Source organism: Onychomys torridus, chromosome 2 (genome assembly GCF_903995425.1).
Source record: "Onychomys torridus chromosome 2, mOncTor1.1, whole genome shotgun sequence".
In the NCBI taxonomy this organism is placed as follows: Eukaryota; Metazoa; Chordata; class Mammalia; order Rodentia; family Cricetidae; genus Onychomys; species Onychomys torridus.
In genome coordinates, this window is record NC_050444.1 from 160,460,461 (window position 1) to 160,485,501 (window position 25,041).

Genomic DNA, 25,041 nt, shown 5'->3' on the forward strand with positions numbered 1-25,041 from the left:
CTGGGAAATGACACTCACCAGGCACATAGTAGGTGTGCAGTTAATGTGACAAAGACTGGATGGGGATCTGGTTTGTACATAGGAGAGGTAAGACAGTCTCACTGGCTGGACCTTGGCATCAGGTGACGAGGGTTCAAGTTCCTTGGTGGTTAAAACAACTTAACCTCTTGTGATTCACCTGGCAGTTGGAGATGATGGCACCGAGTCCAGAGAAGTAAGAAGTCCACTAACATGTGGAGCGTGTAGGCTTGACACACACTGAGTTAGGTATGTGCCCTTCATAGGCCCTCAGAAAACCCCAAGCAAAGTGCAGGTCTCCCATCTCTGCGACACAGCAAAACTTCCTCTCTAGAAGAGGTGTGAGTGGAAAGTGATAGTTTCTGAAGATTGCAGAATGTATGCTAGGGACAGGCATTTCTGGTCCCAAGAGGATCTGGTTATTACCTCTCTGCCCTTCTCCCCTGCCGTTGTTTTTTGAGATGGGGCTGTGTCGCATGCACCTCTAACTGGCTATATAGCTCAGGGTGATTGTAAACTTTTTTTTTTTTTTTTTTTTTTTTAAGATTTCCTTTCTTTTTTTTTTTTTGAGACAGGGTTTCTCTGTGTAGCTTTGGAGCCTGTCCTGGAACTCACTCTGTAGCCAAGGCTGGCCTCAAACTCAGAGAGATCCACCTACCTTTGCCTCCCGAGTGTTGGGATTACAGGCATGCGTCACCATCGCCTGGCTTGAATATACTTTTAAAAAGGAACTATTTGTTTTAAATAGGATAAGTAATGAAAATTTTTTTGTCTGAGTTTATCAAATATTATTGGACTGGACATTATCAAAATATATATAATGGAGTTTTCATCTGAATCTGTCAAATGTTAATGGACTAGACATTGTTAATGTAATTCTTGACTGTATATATTGTATATACTTATTGGATAGTTTTTCTTGTAGTAGTTATAAGCTTTTTTTAATTTTAGACAAAAAAGGGGAAATGTGGTATTGTATTCCCCCAAATATTGTGCACCCTAATAAACTTATCTGGGGCCAGAGAACAGACAGCCACTAGATACAGAGGCTAGAAAATGGTAGCACTCACACCTTTAATCCTAGCATTCCAGAGGCAGAAATCCCTCTGGATCTGTGTGAGTTCAAGGCCACATTGGAAACAGCCAGGCACGGTGACACACGCCTTTAATCCCAGGGAGTAATGACAGAAAGCAGAAAGGTATATAAGGCATGAAGACTAGAAACTAGCTTTTGATTGGTTAAGCTTTTAGGCTTTGGAGCAGCAGTTCAGCTGAGATTCATTCTGGATGAGGACTTAGAGGCTTCCAGTCTGAGGAAACAGGATCAGCTGAGGAACTGGTGAGGTAAGGAAGCTGTGCCTGTTCTGCTTCTCTGATCTTCCAGCGTTCACCCCAATAACTGGACTCAGGTTTGATTTTATTAATAAGTACCTTTAGGATTCATGCTACAAGCCTGAGCTACATAGAAAGACTGCAAAAAACCAAACAATCCCAACAAACAAATAACAAAGCTCTCCCTCCCTTCCCATGGTCTTTCTTTTCTGGCTTGTATTGCAGCTGTCCCCTGGCCTTGAGTGTGGTGGGCAAGGATTCTACCTACATGGAGAAAGGGAAGGGGTCTAAGCCAGGATCTTAGTATGTATAGGCTGGCCTTAAATTCTCCATCTGCCAGCTCCCACACACTGGAGCATGTCATCATGCCCAGGCCACTACACAATGTGGAGGTCAGAGGTTAACTTCCAGGAGTTGGGCCAGAGACTGAACTTGGGTGGTCAGGCTTGGGCCTTTCCCTGCTGAACCACGCTGTTGCATCCTTGTTAGTGCTGGGCAGAGCACAGGGCTTCGCTCATGCTAAGCAAGTGTTGTAACCACAGCTAGCAAGAGATGGGGCAGGATTAGAACACATGCAAAAAAGCAAAGATCATTAGGTGCCAGGCATGTGCTTGAAATCTCAGTCTGAGGCAGGTGAATCCCTGGGGCTCACTGGCCAGACAGCCTAGCTGAATTGGGCGAGCCTTGGGTCACAGTGAGACCTGGTGTCAAAAAACCAATGGGCCTCCACATGCACATGAACACACTGCAACGTGCTTGGGTCCACGAGGAAAATGCTGTCAGGATGGCTCTGAATCTAAACTCTAACTACTTGGCCTTGATGAGGTTGTACATCAGTCCCCTGGGTAGTCTTGCTTCTTGGTTTCTTTTGTGTAGGTTTGTGTTCATGCACAGGTATGCCCAGAAGCATGGGCACCAACTGAGAGCTTGTTGGAAATGCAGAATGCGGGGCTCCACCCCAACCAGCACTTTTTGACACTTTCCAGGGGGGCATCGTGCTGGTGGTAGAGTATGAAAAGCTCCAGTCTGTCCTTAAGTGGTACACATACAGTGTGCTATGCACAGGACACTGGCTAGAGTCCTTCTGAACATCTAGACAAAGTGAACTCCCCACCAACAACACAAGGCAGGCCACATCTCCACGGCAGCTGCTTTTGCAGGTGCTGAGGACCAACTGCTACTGTTCTCACTGGAGCAGACAGATCATGAGCACGAACCCATCTCCCTAGCGACACAGCTTTAGTAGGAATGAAGTTAGAGACCATCCTACCTAGCTTCTCGGAGGATGAACTAGGAAGGGCTGAACTGAGCTTCCCGGCTCCTGGTCTTAGGTTTTCATCCTCATTTCTCCTCAGGATTTGCTCTATTCTCCACCTGTCTCTCAGGAGTGCCTTCACGGTCCTTCATCTGTAAGTGGGGTCTGCAGGGGCAGGTGGGCCTGGCCCTCACATCGAGGAAGAGGGGTAGGGATGCACCCTGTTCTCCAGGAGGCTGAGGCGGGAGGATTTGGTGAAAAGCTGCTTTCCCACATAGCTCTGCCTGTCCTGCAGCTCCTGAGACTGAACCAGAGTCGGAGGGGACATGCCAGCTGTCCAAACAGGTAATGTTTGCTCTGCTCTCAGGCCCCTCTTGGGACTGACTCTAAATCAGTCCAGAAAAATCATCACGGAGTGGAGTTCACTGCTAGCTGAACACAGTTCAATGGCCCCAGGCCAGATAAGGCTATCAGTAAACAAGACAAATGAAAAGTCTGGTTCAGAAACAGACCGAGGGCATTAAAAATCCACAAGAGGCACCACAGATCTGGTGCAAGAGGACACAAAGAGGACCAAGCCAGTTTAAAAAGTTTATTACCAGTGTGGGATGGGGTAGATGTTTACATCAACATCCAGGTACCTACTGTGCCCAGTAAGACAAGACAACATGAGAGCCCCGTCCACCACTCCTTGGTGACCTCCCTCCGGACTTAATCATTACCCTCAACTTAATGTGTCCTGTGTTATTTGAAGTCTTCAAAAAGAGAGAAAACAAAACAAAACAGAATTAAAAATGAGTAAGGCTTAAGGAAAATCAATTAATTCCCATACAGTGAACTCAGTGCAGACCTTTGCCAATGGAACAGCAGCTGGTGTGTCCAGGCACGCCCAGAAACAGTGCAGAAGTGCAAATCTAGAGCTTTTACTGAGTGGAGGACAACAGAAACCACACATGACCCACAATCCAGGCTGTACAATACACACACCCATCCCCTGTGACCCACATGGCCCAGCTCAGTCTGGGAGCGGTCACGCAGTGGCGCACAAGGTCGGTTCCTGGGCAATGCAAAAGGTCGAGGTGGAGCGCATGGTGTCAGAACTACTAGACAACAGACCTTGGTGACTTCCTCAGCAATCACAGCCAGTTGGCTAAAAGACCTGAGCAGGAATTAGGGCAAAGAGGAGTGCTGTGGGCTGCAGGGACTGTCCTGTTGGTGGGAGGGAGGCAAAGCTACAGTCCTACTAGGCGTTGTATGAAGAGGATGACACACTGCCACCGTGGCCTGTCCAGTTGGTATGGATGAACTCTCCTGGTCTGTCTAAGAGTTCATAGGTGTGAGCCCCAAAGTAATCCCGCTGAGCCTAGGAAAGGAATGCGTTGGTTGGGTTAGGGTGATACGTAGGCACACAACCCTCAGGAACAAAGGGTACCACCCACTCCCAAGTTTACCTGGATGAGGTTGGCTGGCAGCACCTCATGTCTGTACCCATCATAGAAGGAGAGGGCAGTAGTGAAGCAGGGCATGGGAATGCCTACTTGTACCCCAGTGCTGACCACCCGCCGCCAGGAGTCCTGAGCACAGAGAGCAGAAGGTCAGTGGATGGGGTCTGCCCCAGAGACACTGAGGTTCCTGTCTACACCACAGACTCCACTGGCATCAATGTTGCTAAATGAAACCCAGAGAGCCTCGCACCACTCACTGCCAACCACGTACCTGGCAGTTGTCAATTGCTGACTTAAAGAAGTCATCTAGCAGCAGGTTCTGAAGTTCTGGGCTTCGTTCAAATGCATCTTTAATTTTCCCCAGAAAAACACTGAAATAGTTGGCAAGAAATCAATCTTAAAACAGCAGCAGGCTGAACATCTGGAAATAATAAGCACTGTACACTCTACAGAGATGTAAAGTCACATTTCTCACCTCCCCACCCCACCCCTCAGAGCCAGCAGAGTAACATTTAGCAGTACAGGAGCCAACGAAGGTGACTCAGCAGGGAAAGGTATTTGACCATCTGAATTTATTTCTGACCCTACATGGTACAAAGAGAAAAATCAACCCTCACAAATGGTCTTTTGATCTCTATTCACAACTGTGGTTCATGTGTACGACCCTGCAAATGCAGGAAGTGTGTGTCTGAGTACCAAGTGTAAACGGTGCCCAGTGAGGCCAGAAGAGGGCACTGTACCCGCTGGGATTAGAGTTACAGATGGTTATAAGCCAGTATGTGGGTGCTGGGAATTAAACTTGGATCCTCTGGAAGAGCAGCCAGTGCTCTTAACTGCTGAGCCATCTCTCCAGCCCCATGAGAATTATTTTTAAAAAATAACTTTTTTTTTTTAGTATAGAGAGTGAGGTGGAGACAGAAGGCTCAGTAGGCCAGCCTGGGCTAAGTGAGAACCCCTATCAAACAAAATAAGAAGTAGGCCCCAGGAGACAAGCCCAAGGCCAGGATGCTCTCCACAGAGCTACTTGTAGGATGTGGTATAGACAATCCAGTTGGAGAGACTGGGTTGTCCCTCAAGTGTGGACAGGGGATAGGTTCAGTCAAAATTCGTGGGTACTCAAGCCCCTCATAAAACAGCCTAGTATGTAATGGCCAGTGACATGGCTCAGTGGGCCTACTACTAACCCTAAAGCCCCCAGGTACCACAAGGTAGAAGGAAAGTACTGAAGGTGAGTGTAGGTATTGTAATGGGCAGCACAGGAAAGTGATTTTATGGTGGCATGACTCTTGTGGACCTTTGATACTATCAGTGGTGTTTCCAGGGATGGAATAGATAAGAAGCAGAAAACGCTCAAACAAAGGAAAGAAAGGCTACACTGGACACAGCAAGACGGAATCTCAGCTCATAAACCAATTTTCAGACCTAGAACCCCTTGAAGGAACAGCCAGGTCCCGAGGAAGGACACTGACAAATTACCTAAGAGTTTTACTGTTAGCCTGTCTCCAGTCCCTCCTCAGCGGGACCTACAGCCTTTCACGAGGGGAACGACACGGTGGCGGCCGGGGAGAACAGACTTTGCAGAGGCTACTGAATACAGTTCTGAACTGACATTAATTCTGGGAGATCCCAAGAAGCATTGTAGCCCTCTAGCTAAAGTGGGAGTTTGTGGAGGTCAGGAGTTTTGGCTGAAGCCAGACTCACAGTAGGTCCAGAGGGTCCCTGAACTCATCCTGTGAATTTCCCCAGTCCAAAATGTATAACTGGGATCGATATACTTAGAAGGTGGCAGAATTCCTACAAGTTCTGCTGACCTCCACATGTGCCTGGCACCTGTAGTGCCTCCCACAGATAAATAACTGGTATTTTAAATTACCTACACAAATGTGTCTATTTTAAATCATCTCTAGCTGGCTTATAATGTAAATGTACTGCCTAAGGAACAGTGCTAAGAAAATAGTCTCTAAATGTTCAGAACCTTTTTTTTGTGCTGGTGGCAGAGCCCAGGGCCTATCAAGTGTTCTATACATTTTGTTTATTTGTTTTTTGAGAAGGGTTTTTCTATGTAGCCATAACTGTACTAGAACTATGTAGCTCAGGCTGGCCTTGAACTCACAGAGATTCACCTGTCTCTGCTATGGGAGCGCTCGGATAAAAGTTGTGTGGCCCCCCCATTTTTTCCCCAAATACTTTTGAACTACAATTGTTTTGAGGTGTGGATGCCGACACTAAAGTGGGGACTTCATGAGACAAAAGTGAGCTGTGACAATGTAACCCACACTGTTACCAGTGTTCAGTGACAGGATGGCTGCTCCCAGTTATAGGAAAATACAAGCACTGCCTGGGTCCTGTGCCAGCAGCCCTGAGTTCACCTCTCACTTACCTTCTGATTATGCAGCCCCCTCTCCACATGAGGGCAATGGCTCCATAATTGAGGGTCCAGCCAAACTCAGTGGCTGCCTGTCTGAGCAGCATAAAGCCTTGAGCATAGGAGATGATCTTGGAAGCATAGAGGGCCTAGAAAGCAACACCAGGCTTCAGAGCTGTGGTTAGTGGAATAACATCCACCTCCCAGCTTCACTCCCCCTCAGGAGACCCCAGAGAGGGGGACAGTACAAGGAAAGGCTAGAAATGAGAACAGGGTGGAGGATCTCTACAACCCCACAAGCTTTCCCTGGACCAAAGCCCAAAGTTAGGGGCTGCCCACCTTTCGAATGTCCTCCAGGAATAACTCTTTACTGCCTTCCAGCTGGACCTGCTGGGGGCCCTTCAGCCTTTTGCTGGCTTGAACTCGCTCCTCCTTCAGAGAGGACAAGCACCGAGCGAAGACGGCTTCTCCTACGTGGGGAAGAGAGAGCCAGTCAGAGATCCAACACCTGAAACGCCAAAAGGGGTGTGCACAGCCAGAGCAGGGGTGAGAGACAGAGCTAACACGCATCAAGAAGACCAGAGATCCTTTTTTGTTTGTTTTTTGAGACAGGGTTTCTCTGTGGAACAAACAGTCCTGGAACTCACTCTGTAGACTAGGCTGGCCTTGAACTCACAGAGATCCACCTGCCTCTGCCTCCCGAGTGCTGGGATTAAAGGTGTGCACCACCACCGCCTGGCATCCGTCAGGGGTCCTTAAGACCGACCCCTGAAACTTGAGGAAAGGGGTGTGGGCAGGGATGAGAGAGATCAACCTCCACCATGGAGAGCTGGGCGCTTAGCCCAGATGTAACCTGGGTTATAAGCTCTGAAGAGTTAATTCCACAGCTAAAACTTTTAAGTTAACCTCCTAACACAAATGCATTCCACCATAAAGACCAAACCGAAACTCCAAGTTTTAAGGTGAAGTAGAGGGAAGGCAATAATTACACATAATTACTCAATATTAACCCAAGAGCAAAATTTCAGTTTCTATTTGGTAGAAATTTTGTTGTGAGACAGAATTTCACAAAGTACAAAGCTACCTCAAGGGGTGGAGAGATGCCTCAGAGGTTTAGAGCACCGACTGCTCTTCCAGAAGTCCTGAGTTCAATTCCCAGCACCTACTTCGTGGCTCACAACCATCTGTAATGAGATCTGGCGCCCTCTTCTGTATACATAATGAACAAATAAATCTTTAAAAAAAAAAAAAAAAAAAAGCTACCTCAAACTTACTATGTGGCAGAGGATGGCCTTGATCCCCTGGTCCTCCTGGCTCTACTTCCCAACTGCTGGGATTACAGATGTGTACCATACCTAATTTGAAAAAAAAATTTTTTTCCCAAGACAGAGTTGTTGTTTTTTGGTTTTTGTTTTTAATTTTTATTTTATGTAGCCTTGGCTGTCCTGGCACTAGCTCTGTAGACCAGGCTGGCCTCAAACTCACAGAGATCTGCCTCCTGAGATCTGCTGGGATTAAAGGTGTACACCACCACTGCCTGGCCACTGGAGGAAATAAATTCTTAAGTGTGACTCAAAGATACATGACTGGGTGGTAGTGGCGCACACCTTTGATCCCAGCACTTGGGAGGCAGAGGCAGACAGATTTATGAGTTCAAGGCCAGTCTAGTCTGTAGAGTGAGTTCTAGGACAGCCAGGGTTATTACACAGTGAAATCCTGACTCAAAACCACCCCCTCCCCCCCCAAAAAAAATTGATTTATTTTTTGTGTGTTTGTTTTTTTGAAACAGGGTCTCTCTTAGTCCTGGCTGTTCTGGAGCTCATTATGTAGAACATGCTGGCCTTGAATTCACCACCACCATGCTCAGCTTTAAAAAATGATTTTTAATTTATTATTTCTATGTGTATGGGTGTTTTGCCTTCATGTGTCCATTTACCACCTGCATGCAGTACCCTCAGAGGCTAGAAGAGGGCATCAGATCCTTTGGAATTGGAGTTACAGACCACCACTAACAACCATGTGGGTGCTGGGAACCAAACCCAGATCGTAGGCAAGAGCAACAAGTGATCTTAATTCCTAGGCTATCTCACTAGCCTCTGACTTAGGGTTTTTGTTTTTGTTTTTAATTAGATTTATTTTTAATTGTGTGTGTGTGTGTGTGTGTGTGTGTGTGTGTGTGTACATGCATGCAAGTGCCCTCAGAGGCCAGGAGTCAGATGTCCCTCGAACTGGAGTTACAATGGGTTGGATCAACTGGATATGGGCACTGGGAAGCCAATCACTGGAAGGGGAGGATGTGCTCTTAACTGCTGACCCATCTCTCCACCCCAGGATGTTTTCGATATCCATTACCACTGGTTTCACAATATCCTTCAATACATTAAGACATTTAATGCTTTTACAAACCACCCTTGTGACAGGCCAGTTGCTCAATTTATTTCAGATGAATGAATTTTCTTTTCCTCCAAACAAAATGGGTCAAATCTCTGGGACTAACAACTAACATGGCACTTCTGGGGAAGGGGTACTAGCCACCACTTGAGAACAAGGCAAAAAGGAGATGTCTTCCTGCTCTTACCCAACCCCTTTCTCTCTTTCCTTGCAGCATGGCTGACATTTGTACAACAGCAAGTGTGGCAAACCCCCCCAGTCACACGGCGGGCTGGACTGAGACGGTGTCCTTCCTCTTTTCACTAGGTAGGAAAGGACCACATTCCGCCAGCTTGGTGAGAGGGAGCCCAGTCTACAACTGAGGACAGTAACACTGTTAATGTAGCCGAGTCAGTGATGGGAAGATGCCCCATGCACACAGCACCACAAGGACTGGCCAAAATACAGCCAACGTCTTCCTACTTGTGCAGGGGACACACACACACGGGGACACACACACACATACACACACACACACACACACACACACACACACACCCTCTGCCCTGCCCCAAATGTCTAACACAGAGTGAGGCATGACTAATCAGAAAATAAAGGAGGAGAAGAAGGGAGAGACATCTGTATCTGGAAAAGTAAACATAAAATGCCTGAGTTATTACAGAAGAACCATTCCACTAGGAGCAAAGATTTCTGCCAGCACCTGGCTCACTCTTTCCAATCTTGGCAGAGGGGCATTCTATCTTTTAAGAAAAAGACAGAGTCGGTAGAGTGCTTGTCATACAAGGTCCCCAACACCTGTGTAAAAAAGCCAAAAGGTGGTCACACATAACTATGATCATAGCCCGGGAGTGTCAAGAGACCAGTGGTCCCCAGGCCAGCTACTCTAGCCAATCAGTGAGCTCCTAGGCTCAAGTGATTTTCCTGTCATAGCTTCCTGAGTAACTATGGCTACAGGAACAGACTGTGCTTGGCCTTTTATTCCTTTTTTATTTTTATTTATTTAGTTTTTTGTTTTGTTTTTTTCTTTCTGAGACAGGGTTTCTCTGTGTAGCTTTGCTCCTTTCCTGGAACTCGCTTTGGAGACCAGGCTGGCCTGGAACTCACAGAGATCCACCTGCCTCTGCCTCCCAAATTCTGGGATTAAAGGTTATTCCTTTTTTTTTTTTTTTAAAGCTGAGGATCGAACCCAGGACCTTGCGCTTGCTAGGCGAGCGCTCTACCACTGAGCTAAATCCCCAACCCAGGTCATTCCTTTTTTATTGCATTATTTCTTGCTTTCCCCCTTCTTTTCTTTCCCTCTGTGTGTGTGGACATGTGAATGCAATGGCATTCACATGGAGGCCAGAAGACAACTTGCAGGGGTTGGTTCTCTCCTACCAAGTGGGTCTCAGGGTTTGAACTCAGCTCCTTTTATTTTATTCTTTTTATTTGTTTGTTTGTCAAGACAAGGTTTCTCTGTGTAGCCCTGACTGCCCTAGAACTCACTCTATAGACCACACTGGCCTCAAACTCACAGAGATTCATGTCCTGGCTTTTAATTTTATTCTTAAAGAACCAGTTTTTGCATTCAAGAGGCAGAGACAGGCAGATCTCCATGAGTTCCAGGCCAGCTTGGGCTACAGGGACAGACACAGCGAGACTGTCTCAAAACAACAAAAACAAACCAGTCCATAACCAGTTTTTGGTTTCTTATTCTCTTGTTTTCTGGGTTTGGTTTTTTGCAGCACCAGGGATCAAACCCAGAGCTAAGCAAACACTCTACTAACTGAGCCGTACCCCAGCCTTCTAGCTCTGAGTTGGATGTTTAATCCATTAATAGAAAGTGACGTGGACAGTGGTTTTCTTCTAAATGAGAAGGAACCTAGGTTATATCCTATTTTTCCAGTATCTATGGGCAGAACCTGTAAAATATTAATAAATGTTGACTACATAAACAATTAATAAATGTTGACTACATAAACAATTAAATGTGTTGCTCTGTGAACTTTCGTTACTCAACCCATTACAGAAATCTTAGCAAAACAACAAACAAGCCCCAAAAGCCAGGCATGCCTGCACTCCCAGCACTCAGAAGGCTAAGAAGGTGTACATTCAAGGCTAACCTGGGCTACTTATCAAGACTATCTCAAGAACCAACTGGACCAAGGTCTTAGGTTACTGACTATACCTGAGTCAAATGTTAAAATATGCCAACGTTAAAACCACACAGAAAGGACAGTGACTTCCATTTACCTTGGAGCCCATAAGCAGAGAGTTTCCCATGTGCAGAAAGAGGAAAAGGTGCACTGTCACCTGAGCAGGACCAAAGACCGCCTCCAACACCTATCCGGAGTACAAGTCCAGAAGGACAGCAGGGTCAGAGCAGTGGGACCAAAGGCACAGGTGAAAGGTGCAACATTACCAATGAGGGTGACAGGCATGCCGTACTCCAGGGCTGAGACGGCGGTCCACTTCCCAGTGCCCTTCTGCCCAGCGCTGTCCCGGATCTTTGGTAACAGCTCTTTGCCATCAGTATCCCGGAATTTGAGGATGTTAGCGGTGATTTCAATCAGGAAGGAGTCCAGCTCTGTCTTGTTCCATTCCTCAAATGCCTACACACAGAAGAGAAAGTGGTGTGGGTTATGTGGGCACCCTGGCTCATCTATCGTATCCTTGCCTCCATAGGTGGTGCTCCCACTGCTGAGCCATGGGGCCAGCAGACTCATACTGAGTCACGCTCACCAGGTCAGATAGCTGTGTTGAGTGTCAGCCTGGTGGTTTAACTTCTCACCACTGGAACGGCCCTCTCCATGGCGCCAAGATCCTTACTTCATTAGGGTCTATGCATGTGGTCACCTTTCTGCTCTATCTAAATCTGTCTCGGGACTGAATGTAGCTCAGTGGTGGAACACAATCTCAGTGAGAGCAGGAGGCCGAGTCCCACTCCAGTACCACAAAAATAAAGATAGGAAACACAATAAAGCCTGTCTGTTAGGGCCGGAGAGCTGGCTCAGTGGTTAAGCATACTGGCTGTTCTTCCAGAGGACCTGGGTTCATTTCCCAGCACCCACGTGGCAGCTCACAACTGTAACTCCAGTTCCAAGGGACCTGGTACACTCACACAGACATACATGCAGACAAAACAAAGCAAAACACCCAATGCACATAAAAATAAATTAACCTTAAAAACAAGAAAGAAGTCTAAAATCCAAACCCAACCCGCCTGTTATCCCCCCGCTTGCTTTTGTCTATAATAATGATTCGAGTTTTAAACTCATGGTCACTGTTCTTGCTCTCTTTAAGCTCTGAGGCAAACACTTTAGTTATCTTCACTGTCACGTGCTTCCATACAGCAAGCTCCTGATACAGACTGGCTACAATCTACCTCTGAGCTATATCCAGTCCTTCATTTCCTTATACTTAGAACGATGTCTTGCATATAGTAAAGCACTCACTTTCGTTGTAGGAATACATTATTATGGAAATGGATTAAATACAAACAAAAATAATGAAAACGAAGTTAAATGTTTTAGAATGAACAAGGGCAAGCCAGTGAGACAAGCAGCTGCCAAGATAAGTGAGGGTCAGGAACAGGAGGTGAAGTTCAGTGACAGTCCATGAGGACTGGTCAATCCCCAGCTCTGTGTGCACGTACACACACACACACCCCTTGACTCTATATGGGAGCTTACAGCGCTGGTCACATCACAGATGCAGCCAAGAGCTCAAATTGACTCTTCTACTCAGTAATCAGTTCTGCTGTGGATATCGCTCTGTGTAAATAAAGTTCTGATTGGCCAGTGGCCAGGCAGGAAGTATAGGCGGGACAAGAGAGTAGAGAATTCTGGGAAGTAGAAGGCTGGGGGGAGACACCACCAGCCGCCGCCATGAGAAGCAACATGTAAAGACACTGGTAAGCCACAAGCCATGTGGCAAAATATAGACTAACAGAAATGGGTTAATTTAAGATAGGAGAAGTAGATAACAAAAAGCCTGCCACAGCCATACAGTTCGTAAGCAATGTAAGTTTCTGTAGTGGATAGGCATCCCAGCATTGGCCTGGAAGTTCCAACCCCCACTGAGGCTTCGGTAATGGTCACACCCACAAGGCGGGGCAGAGGAGGAAGCGGAAGACGAAGGATCGGGAAGAACTCACTCTCTTGGTTCCGGGACGCCGGACGCGAGAGGTGGACCGAGCAGAGTTCTCCAGAGAACGCCGCCGCCGGACTACCCTCTACCTTGCCAGACTCTGCGACCTACCCCTTCATTTGTAAGTTACCCCACAAAATAAACTTCCCTTTTAACTACGTGGAGTGGCCTTAATAATTCCACCAATAAGTTTCTGTATGCTTTCTTGGTTGGGTCTGAGCGACTGTGGGACTGGCGGGTAAGAGAGATTTGTCCTGACTGGGCCAGACAGGAATACTCTAACTACACAGTTCAGGACCCCAAACTAAAGTGACTGTTGCCCTCATGAACTCAGTCCAGGTGTTAACCTGCGCAAGACCCACAAAGCCAGCAAACCCAGTCACTATTCTAGCAGGCAGCAGGGAAAGGGTGTTGGAGGGGAGTAGAATGGGAAAGCTGGGGTGGGTATGATCGAGATACACTTTGTGTATAAAATTGTCAAAGAATAAATAAAAGATTATGAAAATGATTGGTAAAACATACTTGGCTATGTTTGTAATTCAATGTTTATCTAATGATGCTGTATTGGGGAAAAGGTCCTGTTTCCTACAGATTACTTGGGAATGTCTCCATGCAGGATGAAACAGTACGGGGCTGGACAGGGCTGGACAATGTGTGGCAAAGTGCAATGAAATGCTATGGTAGGATCCAGGTGGTGTGCACACACATGTAGACAGTGAAGTTTTTCAGTGTTCTAATATTTTCATAATAAAATGTTGGGAAAATGCTTCTCTGCTTCCCCACTGGGATGAACTTAAATTTTTTTTAAGATTTATTATTGCTTATCAATTGTTTATTTCTTATGTTTGGGTGTTTTGCCTGTAAGTATTCATATGCACCACCTGTCTACAAGGCCCACAGAGGTCAGATGAGGACATCAGATACTCTGAATAATAGTTATAGATGACTGTGAGCCTCCACTAGGGCTCTGGAAACTGAACTCTCCCCGGTCTTCTGCAAGAGTACCAAGTGCTCTCAACTGCTGAGCTATCTCTCAGGCCCCTGGGATGAACTATTCTGAGTAACTTCCAGAGCTCTAATCCTAGCTTGATCAACAAAGACAGCTACTTACCTCACTTATGGAGCAAAGGCAGGAGTGAGAGAGTAAGGACTGGGATGGGCTCTGTGACAGAGGACTTGTCTACCATGCCTAAGGCCAGGGTTGCAGGGGGAGGGACATATATGAGGTGACACAGAGTGTCTGACAAAGCATGGCTCACTAACTGCTGACCATGATTACTGCTTCTTAGCTGGCTATCACATTTTATGATGCCATTACCGTCGCTTCCCTTACATTAGGCTGAGTCCATGCAGGCCACCAGACAGCCAGGCCACTAGGAAGGAGGAAGTAGTAATTGTCAGTAGTAAGTTCTCCCTCATCTGAGCAGTGATTACTCAGGTGGAGACAGTGCATGGGACTCACCTGGGCCATCTCCTCGTGCCGCATGCCCAGGACATCCTTCATCAGGTGGTAAGCCTCGCAGATGAGCTGCATGTCACCATACTCTATCCCATTATGCACCATCTTCACAAAGTGCCCAGCCCCCTCGTCTCCCACCTGTCAGGGCAATAAGAATAAGAGGCCTTCAGAGCAATAGACTACACAAGAGAAGTCTCAGAAAGGTCCACCTCATACAAAAATACCATGAGAAAACAGGATTTTTTAATAGGGACCTCCCAACATGCCCAAGCTCTTTTGCCTGTACTTCCCACTATTTCTCACCACTAAACGCAGCTCCCTACTCCAGCCACAAGCTGAAGTCTCCAGGTCTTAAAGTTAACACATTTCTAGCAATTGCTGGTCAAAATAAATTACTTCTGTTTTTCCTAGATACAAAAGTAATACAGACATTCTAACAGTTACTGAGGGTAAAATATCAAGGTATCACCTTCACCTTTTAAGTCTAGAAATGCATTCTCTCCTGGTCCCATCACTGACAAAGTATTTGCTAGGCTAGCAGGGTGTATCCAGTTGATCAGTTTATCACTTTATCATGGGGAATTTAAGGAGGGCCTTTCAGTTGGGTTACTCTGAGCAAGACATTCTGCCCTCTAGAAAGGCTACCTGGGAAGCCAGGTTCTGAAACTGCCCAATGGGCAGGGAAGAGAACAAGGTGCTGGCTCTGCGGTCACAGGCAGCTATCACCTGTGACAGTCCTTCCCGACAGTTGCTGCTGTAGCAACGCTGTGATGTTTCCATCAGACAGAGCTTCCTCCATCGCCGGCCCGCCCGCCCCTTTGATTTGGACACTAACTGTGCAGTATGAGGACATCTTACTTCACCCTTCCTGCTGCTCCAGCAGTGAATGAACCTACTAGGGTCACTGCTCACAGTCTCTACCATTTATTCTTAGGGCCTGAACCAACTTCAGCCTACAGCCATCAATTCTGCAGCTAGAGTTGTCAAGACTCACAAGCACAAGCTGGCTTCTCCTTTTGACTGTCCTAGAGGGGGTTAAAAGGAAGTTACCGTCGCTGCACTCTAACGTAGTGCTCTGCCATCAAGGAAGGAGTCCAGTAGACTAAGAAAGATTGGGCAGCTTTTACATCATAGCCTCTCACCCCCTTAGCAGAGGATGACAGAACTTGACACTGACCCCTGGGGAAAGGCAGCCACCAAAGCTGGCAGGTCAGTGGGAGGGTTCCCCTTATGCCCACAAGCCTGGGTCCTTATGTTATCCATACTCTTAATCATACATATTATGAAAATAACAAAGTAAGCATATAAAATAACAGGTATAAAAAGGGGAGCTAGGTGTGGTGGTGCACTGGTCTGTAATTCCGGAGACTGAAAGGGAGGACTGATGGCCCAAGGTTGCTTGGACTACACAGTGAGGAGACACTAAGCGCTGGGGACGGTCAGATGGTCTAGCAGATGAAGCTACTTGCTGCCAAGCTTGAAGACCTGAGTTTGATCCCAGCACCCACATGGTGGGAGGAGAGGACCAACTCTGACAAATTGTCCTCTACCCTCCACATGCAGCCTCAAATTCTCCCATACATATATACCAGATAGAGAACTATATAACTCAAAGACAGACATGGACAGACAGAGAGAGAAAATGGAAGGGGAAGAGGAAGGAAAGGGAAAAAAGAAGAGAAAGTAAAATTAAAGGAAAGGGAAGAGGAAGAAAAGCCGGTGAGAGCATAGAGACCATCTAGCCCACCTGGGGACTTCTCAGACAAGCCCTTCCTGCACTGATCTGTCCCAGGTCACACTATCAGTTAGCTGAAGCCACAAGATAGGCTATTTATTCTCTCAGCAACACCAAACAGGAGGGAAAGTACCCATGGCCAGATTCCTGAGCTTTGGTGAACATCCAAGTACAGAAAACCCAAACCCAGGCTATGCAAAGAGATTCTTAGATCCTGGTGGCATGAGACATCGGATGTGACAAGGCAGCAGACCCACTTCAATTTCAGCATTCTTTGACCATGAAGTAAATAGCTATAAGAACCCCTCGCTTCCCTGCTCCTACTTCTGAAGTCCTCCTTTTAGTAGGGTTGAGGAGCTGCTTAAACACATTAACCTCCAGAGCTGGTTAGGGACAGTGACATGCAGACAGACAGGTATGTGCTCCAGGGACCAGCTGGGCAGCAGTGACTTCGACTGAGAAGCTCATGGCACAGAGCTAACCACTGGGACAAGATGGTCTTTCTTCAGCTGTGTGCTTTGTCAAAGGGGAGCCCAGAACTTGCCCAGTCACAGCAGGGTTCTCCAGTTCCTACTTTCGCAGCGATGGCTTGGAAGATTGTCCTGATGTGGGGCCTGTGGAAGGGGAAGTATAGTTCAGTTAACAAGAGAAGGCCTGTGCTCTCAGGTCAATGCTCAAGAATGCTGCTCTAAGAGTAATGCTCGACTTTTCAGAGAAACTCTAGTCCCTGTATGTGGGCCTCAGAGTGGAGGCTGTAGAACACCCGAGTCAACACAAGGGAAAAGGCAAGGCAGAAGCACCATGGAAGAGGCAAGGGATGTAGCTCAGTGGTAAAGCGCACGTTTAACACGCACAAAGACTTGGGTTTCATCCCAGCGTCTCGCTACTCCGTCCCCACAAAGTACAAGAAGAATCTTCTATCTCTTTATCAGAACAAGCCATGACTCCAAACAAGCAAAACAAGAACATCTTTAAAGACACCCTCCCCATCTGGGTGTCTGTTAGCAGGTACCACATAATTCTGCACATTTGATTCAGAGAAAAGCCAGGACCATGCAGTGCATTAGAGATGCTCTTATCTGGAGCAAAAACAACTCTTCACTTCATCCTACCCTCACTATTAATTCATAGTAACCTCTAAGACCTTCCCCTCACTATTCCACCCTCTACCAAAGAAAGACCCCCAAACCTGACACCTGCAGAGTCAATGCTTGCTTAGGACTGGGCTAAGGCAGCTATACCTTAAGCTTCCAAACTTTAGTGATCTGTCTCTGACAAGCCAGTGGCCAGGGGAAAGTAAGCATTTATGTGGCATAAGAACACAATGTCTGGATGACAGAGCATGCCCAATGCCTCCCAGATCTAACCCCTCCATATCCACAGAGGAGACCAAGCACAGAACCGCCTCCCCATCCTGTTCACACCAGGCTGGTCCTGTGCTGAAATGCATGTGGTGCTAGTAATACTCACCACGCTTCTTTGTTCCCTCCTGGCATGAGTGACGGCCCATACCGAGCCCCTTCCTCACCACCACTGACTCCACTCCCCACAAACAAGATCCCCTTGGCCTCGAGGTACTGGCATCTTCTCTAAAAGAGAGAAAAACAATTTTAGGTTTCTCATGTAAGGCCAGAGAGCTCAGGTTTGCTAGTAAAGGGCCCAAGGGCCTAGGAGCAGTGTGCACATTCAGTGTAGATGTGCTAAACTTGAAACAGTAACAGACTCCTGTAAGTTGAACACTTGGGAGGCTACGAATACAGGAGGATTGCAAGCTTGAGACCCTGTAAAAAATTTAAAAGAAAACACTGATTTTTGAGATATCTACACAATCCCCAAGAGGGATACCTGATCACACATTTCCATCTTAATGGAAAAGACCTTATACGGTAAAATGCAATGAAGAACAAGTTCAGTGGGTGATTTACACATTTCACACTTCAGACCATGCAACTTGCCTTGGCATCTGACATCATAAAAGTAGTGCTTCTCAACTATGCTGCAGAGTGGCATGCCATGCATTAAAGAAGGCAGAAATTATGCAAAAAAGTTCTCAACCTATTGTATCTAAGCCATTGTCTCGAGTTATACACACAAGCAAGCAATTAGGAGCGTGGTGATATATTGTATACCCTAATAAACTTGCCTGAGGATCAGAGGAAGAGCTAGCCACTAGATTAGACATAGAGGTCAGGCAGTGGTGGCACACAACTCTAATCCCAGCACTTGAGATCTCATGCCTTTGCTTTAGAAGCCTTTAATTGCAGGAAGTAATATGGCAGGGCAGAGAAAGGTATATAAGGCATGAGGAAACAGGAACACACTCTCTCTCACTCTCTGTCTCTCTCTCTCTTTATGCTGAGGAGGATTTCATAGAGGTGAGAACTAGTGGCTAGCTGCTCTGCTCCTCTGATCTTTCAGCTTTCACCCTGATTGTCTGGCTCTGGTTTTTTTTTATTAAAAGACCATCCATTGCCGGGCATTGGTGGCACACGCCTTTAATCCCAGCACTTGGGAGGCAGAGGCAGGCTGATCTCTGTGAGTTCAAGGCCAGCCTGGAAAGGTGCAAAGCTACACAGAGAAACCCTGTCTCAAAAAACCAAAAAAAAAAAAAAAAAAAAAAAAAAAAAAAAAAAAAAAAAGACCATCCATCAAGTGTCTTAGCAGAAAAATGCTGAGATCTAGTCTACCAGTACCAATCCCCAAAGGATCACAAGGCAGTTCACAATTTTGTCACATTTACAATGCTAATATTTCTTTCTAGAATGTTCTCAAGATGTGACAGAGTTTGGACTGAAGAACACTTACTGTTGTATCCCGGTATTCAGAATTTCCTCCATCGATGATGATATCACCAGTGTCCAACAATGGTACCTGTAACCACATACTAGCTTAGGGTGGACCAAGACAGAAATGAAACATACCTTGACCACTAAAAACAAGAATTTATCCCACACAGACAGTGAGAAAGCATTTACTATGTAGACTCCAGTAATCCTCTCTGGCTGTAACTACACCTTTAAGTAGGAGGCTAACTAACCCAGTCAGACCCCTCCACAACATACTTTCTCTCCCTCTGCTTCACCCCTTCCCTCCTTAACAGGGCCTCACTGTGCAGCTCTGGGTAGCCTGGAATTTGCTATGGTCTCATTCAGAGACCCACCTGCCTCTGCCTCTGGAGAGCTGGGATAAAAGATATGCGCCTTCACACCTGGCCAGGTTTTATTCTTTATTGCTCAGTCTCCCCTTCCAAAGCTCCACTTGAGATCACTTTAGTACTTTCCTAGATTGAAGAAAAATCAACCAGCTTTTTCAGCCCACTGTTTGGAGCTAATGGTGGGCAGTTTGGCATCATGTTGCACAGGAAGCTTACTATGTCCTTTATCACAGTGTCCTTCTTTTCTAAGCTGCCTAAAACAGCAGCGAACTGGTTACAGTTTTTTCTCTTGGAAACAAACCTGATAACAATACTCTTCTAGATATTACAACCCTTCCCTCTGTAATCACATTGTTTCTAACATCATCCCCCACCCCACCCCAGATGAGGACTGAACCCAGGGCCTTGTGTTCTACCACTGAGCTAAATCCCCAACCCCTCTAACATCATTTCTAAAGCAGTACCTTTTCCCCCCCAGTGGCTAGAGTGGTTACTTCTGAGTATTTAAATTTTCTCCTTGTTCTCCTTCATTCATAAGCATATTTTTTCCTCTATAAGATATTCTTGTTAAAGCCAACAAATTGGTACAAGGATGCTAAATAAAACAACTATTTATGAGAATTGTTATTTTGTAGGAGTGGGGGGGCACTCATGTCTCAATAAAACCCATTTTGGACACTATGGTTTACTACTGAGTAGCACTAAACATTCATAAATATTACAGTCAACATTGCAAGATACCAGAACTGAGCTGGGCAGTGGTGCACGCCTTTAATCTCAGCACTTGGGAGGTGGAGGCAGAGGCAGAGGCAGGCGGATCTACAAAGTGAGTTCAAGGACAGCCAAGACTGTTTCACAGAGAAACCCTCTCTCAAAAAACCAAAACAAAAAACAGAAAAAAAGATACCAGAAGTGGGGATATATTTCAGTGTTAGAGTATGCTCAGAAGGTGAAAGGCCTCGAGTTCTATTCCTCAGGACTAAAACAAAAACAGAAAACAGACAGGTATGGTAGATGGTACCTATGATCCTAGCACTAAGTAGACTGAGGCAGGAGGATTGTCAAAATGGAGGCCAGCTGGGCTGTTACTAAAGTACCAGGCCAGCTAGAAATAGAAATGCATGGTAATGCTCTATCTCAAAAACAAAGAAAAACTAAAACAAGCAAACAGAAAAACAGCTGGGATCTGGCTTAGGCATGGTGTTTGTGTTTATGGAGCATACACAAGGCCCTGCAGTCAGTCTCCAGCACTGGAGCCAGAGGAACACAACAGCAATGCTTGGACCACACCAGACGTCAAATCAAACAGAGACGAACAGATGACCACTGTTCAGATGCTGTCACTCTTCCCAAATTGAAATGTCCTCCGTGACCCAGAATTATGACCACCCAAGATTATACTATTATGGGGCCAACAAGATGGCTCACAAGCACTTGTTGGATAAGCCCTGATGACCCAAGCTTGATCCCAGCAACCAAAGCAGAATTAGAAGAGGAAATTGGGGTGGGGGGGGAACGGCACACCTTTAATCCCAGCACTCAGGAGGCAGAGGCAGGCAGATCTGAGTTCGAGGCCAGCCTGATGTACCAGGGCAACACAGAGAAACCCTGTCTTGACATGTCCCTCCTTCCCAGCCCCCCAAAAAAGCAGAAGAAAACTGACTCCACAAAGTTGTCCTCTGACCACCACCTGCATGCTCCCTCCCCTACACACATTAATAATATATTAAATAAAAATAGAATCTTGGGGGCTGGAGAGATGGCTCAGAGGTTAAGAGCACTGCTTGTTCTTCCAGAGGTCCTGAGTTCAATTCCCAGCAACCACATGGTGGCTCACAACCATCTGCAATGAGATCTGTTGCCTTCTTCTGGTCTGTGGGTGTACATGCAGACAGAACACTGTATATATAATAAATAAATAAATCTTAAAAAAAAAAAAATAGAATCTTGGTCCAGTGAGAAGGCTCAGTGAGAAAAGGTACCTGCCATCAAGCCACACAATCTGAGTTCTTTCCAGGAACCACATGGAGGAGGTAGAGCCAACTCCCACAAATGTCCTCTGACTTCTACATCCAATGTGTCATGCTTACACTCACACAAATACTACTTTTTTTTGGGCGGGGGAGCTGGAAAGACAGCTTAGGAGCACTGACTGCTCTTGTAGAGGACCCAGGTTCAACTCCTAACATCAACATGGTAGGTCACTACTGTCTATTAACTTCAATCCCAAGGAACCTGATGTTCTCTTCTGGCCTCCTCAGGCACTTCTTGAGTGTGGTACAGTTACACATGCAGGCAAAACATTCATACACATAAAGTAAAGTGAAAATAAAATCTTTTCAGAAAAACTACAAAAAAGAATTACCATTGTCTAAGTGTCAATCAAGCCAACCAAGACTGAAATATTTAAGCAATCATTTCATCAGAACTGATCAGTTCACACCCAGAAACTGAAAATAAAAGCATCTCTGAAGTAAGATAGAGGGAGAAACAGACAAAGGCTCCGAGAGCTAGCAGTCTTGACAACAGAGCTGGCCTTACCAGTTTCTCGATGAAATCATCGACAGCTCGCCCAGCCTTCACAAGAAGCATGACCCGGCGAGGCTTCTTCAGCTTGGAGACCATCTCCTGCAAGGACCTTGCACCAACTACTTTGGTTCCCTTTGCCTCATTGGCCAAGAAGTCATCAACCTTAGAGACGGTCCTATTGAAAACACAGACCTGGAGGAGAAAAAGGCTGGCTTAGAGGATCTGTGACCTTCGGGTGGTGGGTCTGGAACAACGAAATGTCTATTTGGCCCACAGTCTAAAGAGAGCAGCTGGTCTGCCTTCTCTTTTTCTTATGTGCCAGCTGATCCCTGCAAAGTTAGGTCACAGCATGCTGAAACAGCAGAGAACTGAGGCAAAAGCCAGCCGCCACTTGTTGCTTATCAGGTTGAGCCTGTCACTACTGCCTGGTCTTTTGTCCCTGGTAATCCTGGCATCTAAGCCATGTTACTATTTAGAAAGAACATTCAGAACCCACAGGCAGGAGGATCCTATAGCCCTGGCTACTCAGCAGGCTAAGATGAGGAGTCCTTGAGCCCTGAAGCTGAGACTCCAGTGTGGCAGCACAGTGAAGTACTGTCTACAAGGAAAAAGAAATCCCATTTTTATCTCTTGCCAAGTCTCACTAGCCAATTGAGCTAGAGTACTGTATCTTCCAAGATCTGCCTCCCTTTCACATTAGTGGTTCTCAACCTTCCTAACCCTGCAACCCTTTAGCACAGTTCCTCATGCTGTGGTGACCCGGACCACAAAACTATTTTCATAACTACTTCATAACTGTAATTTTGCTACTGTTGTGAATCGTAATTATTTTTGGAGCTAGAGGGTGGCCAGTGGGGTTGCGACCCACAGCTTTATATTCTTCTCTATCCAAGGAAGCTCTTCCTTCAACTACAGGGGCAGCAGAACGAAGACAGGCCTTTTACAAACACGAGTAAGCAACAACAGGGCCGACTGGGTGGGAAGCACCCTCCAGCAGCCTGGGGATCTGTGAAAAACGGGCCAATGCTCACCCGGGAAGGCAACGTGTCTCGGCCACTTACCACAAATCCATGGTCGTTCATGTTCAAAATTAAGTTCTGGCCCATGACAGCCAGTCCGATCAGTGCAATGTCAGCTCTGATGGGCCGGAGAAAGGACAAGGAAAGGATGTTAGTGCCACTTGGTCGCTTTGAACAGGGCAGGTAGCCCGCACCTCCCCGTCTGCGCTCGCGCGGCGGCCCGCCCGCGCCCCGCTGGCCCCGGGCCGGGAAGTTCCTCCTAGTGGGCGCCCGGGCACGCGAAGCGTCCAGTGCCGCCCCTGGCCGTCCCCCACCCACCGCGGCCTGCCTTCCCCGCCAGCCCGCCGCGGCCGCGGGCTCCCAGGAAGGGGTCGCCGGAGAGCAGCGAGACAACTAGGCAGAGCCCCGCCATCACCACGCTCGGCCCCGGAAGTCTCTCGGGCTCGGCTGCGCGTGACGGTCACTCACTGGTCCATGGCGGCGGCCGGCAGAGCAGAGGCGACAAGGAAGAAGCAGAAGAACTAACTGAGCGCTTCGGGGCAAGTGCGGTGATGTCCGGCTCCCGGCGCCTCAGGAGGCTTACCACGATACCGGCCAATCGGAAGGCAGGGGCGGGGCGACACCCCACGCTATTGGTTCGCTCCGGCGCCTGTTATACCACCTGAGGGCAAACGGGTCCGCCTACCCCCAGGGCCAGATCTGTAGAGCGCCGATCGATCAATCGATGGCATCCTGAGCGCCCGAGCAGAGTTTACAAGGCTTGCGTGAGTGGTCTAGCGGGCTGCACGTTGCTTCCCGCCTGCGCAGGGGCTCCGAGCTGCCGAAAGAGAAGACCCTGGGCTTGGTGCAGCCCCAAAGATGTAATTCCTGTTGGACCACACTTTACAATGGTGTGCGCTTGGCCCATGGCTTCTGCCTCGTTTCTTTAATATGTCTCTCAACTCTGGGGCTAGGAATCAAGTCTGTTCTTCCAGTGGGAACCCAGTGTGGTCAGCGAACCATTTCTTCAGGCCAAGAAACAGCGGTGCACACTGGGGCGAGATAGTCCGCGAGCAAAGCGCCAAGAGGGTGGACATAGAACTCACTCCAAGAAGAGTTCCAGAGAACTCTGACCTCCACGGGCCGTAGTGGCTCGTGTGCCCACACGCACGGAAAGGAAAGAGACGAGTGGAGAGGGTTTTTGGTGGTGGTGGTGGTGGTTTTAGTTTATTACTTTATTTTATTCTTGTGTGTGGGTTTTGCCAGCATGTGTGTCCATGTACCTAATGCGTGCCTGGTGATCAGGGAGGTCAGAAGAGGGCGTGGTATTCCTCGCAAGGGAGTTACAGTTACCAAGGGTGACTCGGACCTGGATCCTTTGGAAGAGCAACCTGTGGTGGTTTGTTTTTGTTTTTTTTTTTGGGGGGGGGTTGGTTTTTTGTTTTTCGAGACAGGGTTTCTCTGTGTAGTTTTGGTGCCTTTCCTGGATCTCACTCTATAGACCAGGCTGGCCTCGAACTCACAGAGATCCGCCTGCCTCTGCCTCCCAAATGCTGGGATTAAAGGTGTGTGCCACCACCGCCTGGCTTGGTTTTGGTTTTTTGACACAGGGTTTCTCTGTGTAGCCCTGGCTGTTCTGGAACTCGCTCTGTAGACCAGGCTGGCCTCGAACTGAGATCCACCTGCCTCTGCCTCCATAGTACTGGAATTAAAGGTGTGCGCCACAACTGCCTGGCCAGCCTGTGTTTTTTAATGTAAACTGGCAGAGTGCTTCCCTACCATGCACAAAGACCCGGGGTCTATCTGTCCTTAGCACCAGTGATGGCGGATACCCATAATCCCAGCATCTGGGCGTGAGTCATCGCCTTTGCTGTCTTTCCCTTGTATGTATTTGTGCCTCCCTTCTCCATATAGGGGGAGCACTGGGGTTACAGTCCTGCTCATGCTCTGGCTGTACATGGGTCCTGGGGATCTGAACCCAGGCCTTCCTGCCTGCTCTACTCACACTAGCATCTCACCGATCAGGATCCTGATGTTAGGCCGAGCTGAAGATTGAACCCAGGGCTTAGTACATGTCAAGCTAGCACTCTACCAACTGAGCCACATCTCCTGCCCTGCCCTTCCCTACTTGTCTTTCTGTTTCTCTCTGGCAGGTGCCTGCTGTCCTCATTCCTCTAGCCCCTGTAAAGACCAACACAGTCAAATTGGCCCCACTCTTAGCTGGTCAGACCA

General features: G+C 47.3%; 1 protein-coding gene across 1 annotated transcript; it reads right to left on the reverse strand.

Annotated features, from left to right (window-relative positions):
* Window positions 1–3,182: 3,182 nt before the first annotated feature.
* Pgd (phosphogluconate dehydrogenase) lies at window positions 3,183–23,418 on the reverse strand. Its single transcript, XM_036179185.1, has 13 exons — window positions 23,299–23,418; window positions 22,873–22,948; window positions 21,824–22,003; window positions 18,934–18,999; window positions 17,599–17,717; window positions 16,673–16,742; window positions 14,397–14,531; window positions 11,208–11,397; window positions 6,755–6,885; window positions 6,431–6,564; window positions 4,322–4,421; window positions 4,057–4,179; window positions 3,183–3,968 (listed from the first exon to the last, which is right to left on the reverse strand). Exons 1-13 carry the CDS (start codon window positions 23,304–23,306, stop codon window positions 3,849–3,851), a joined length of 1,452 nt encoding a protein of 483 aa, XP_036035078.1. The 5' UTR covers window positions 23,307–23,418; the 3' UTR covers window positions 3,183–3,848.
* Window positions 23,419–25,041: the final 1,623 nt, after the last annotated feature.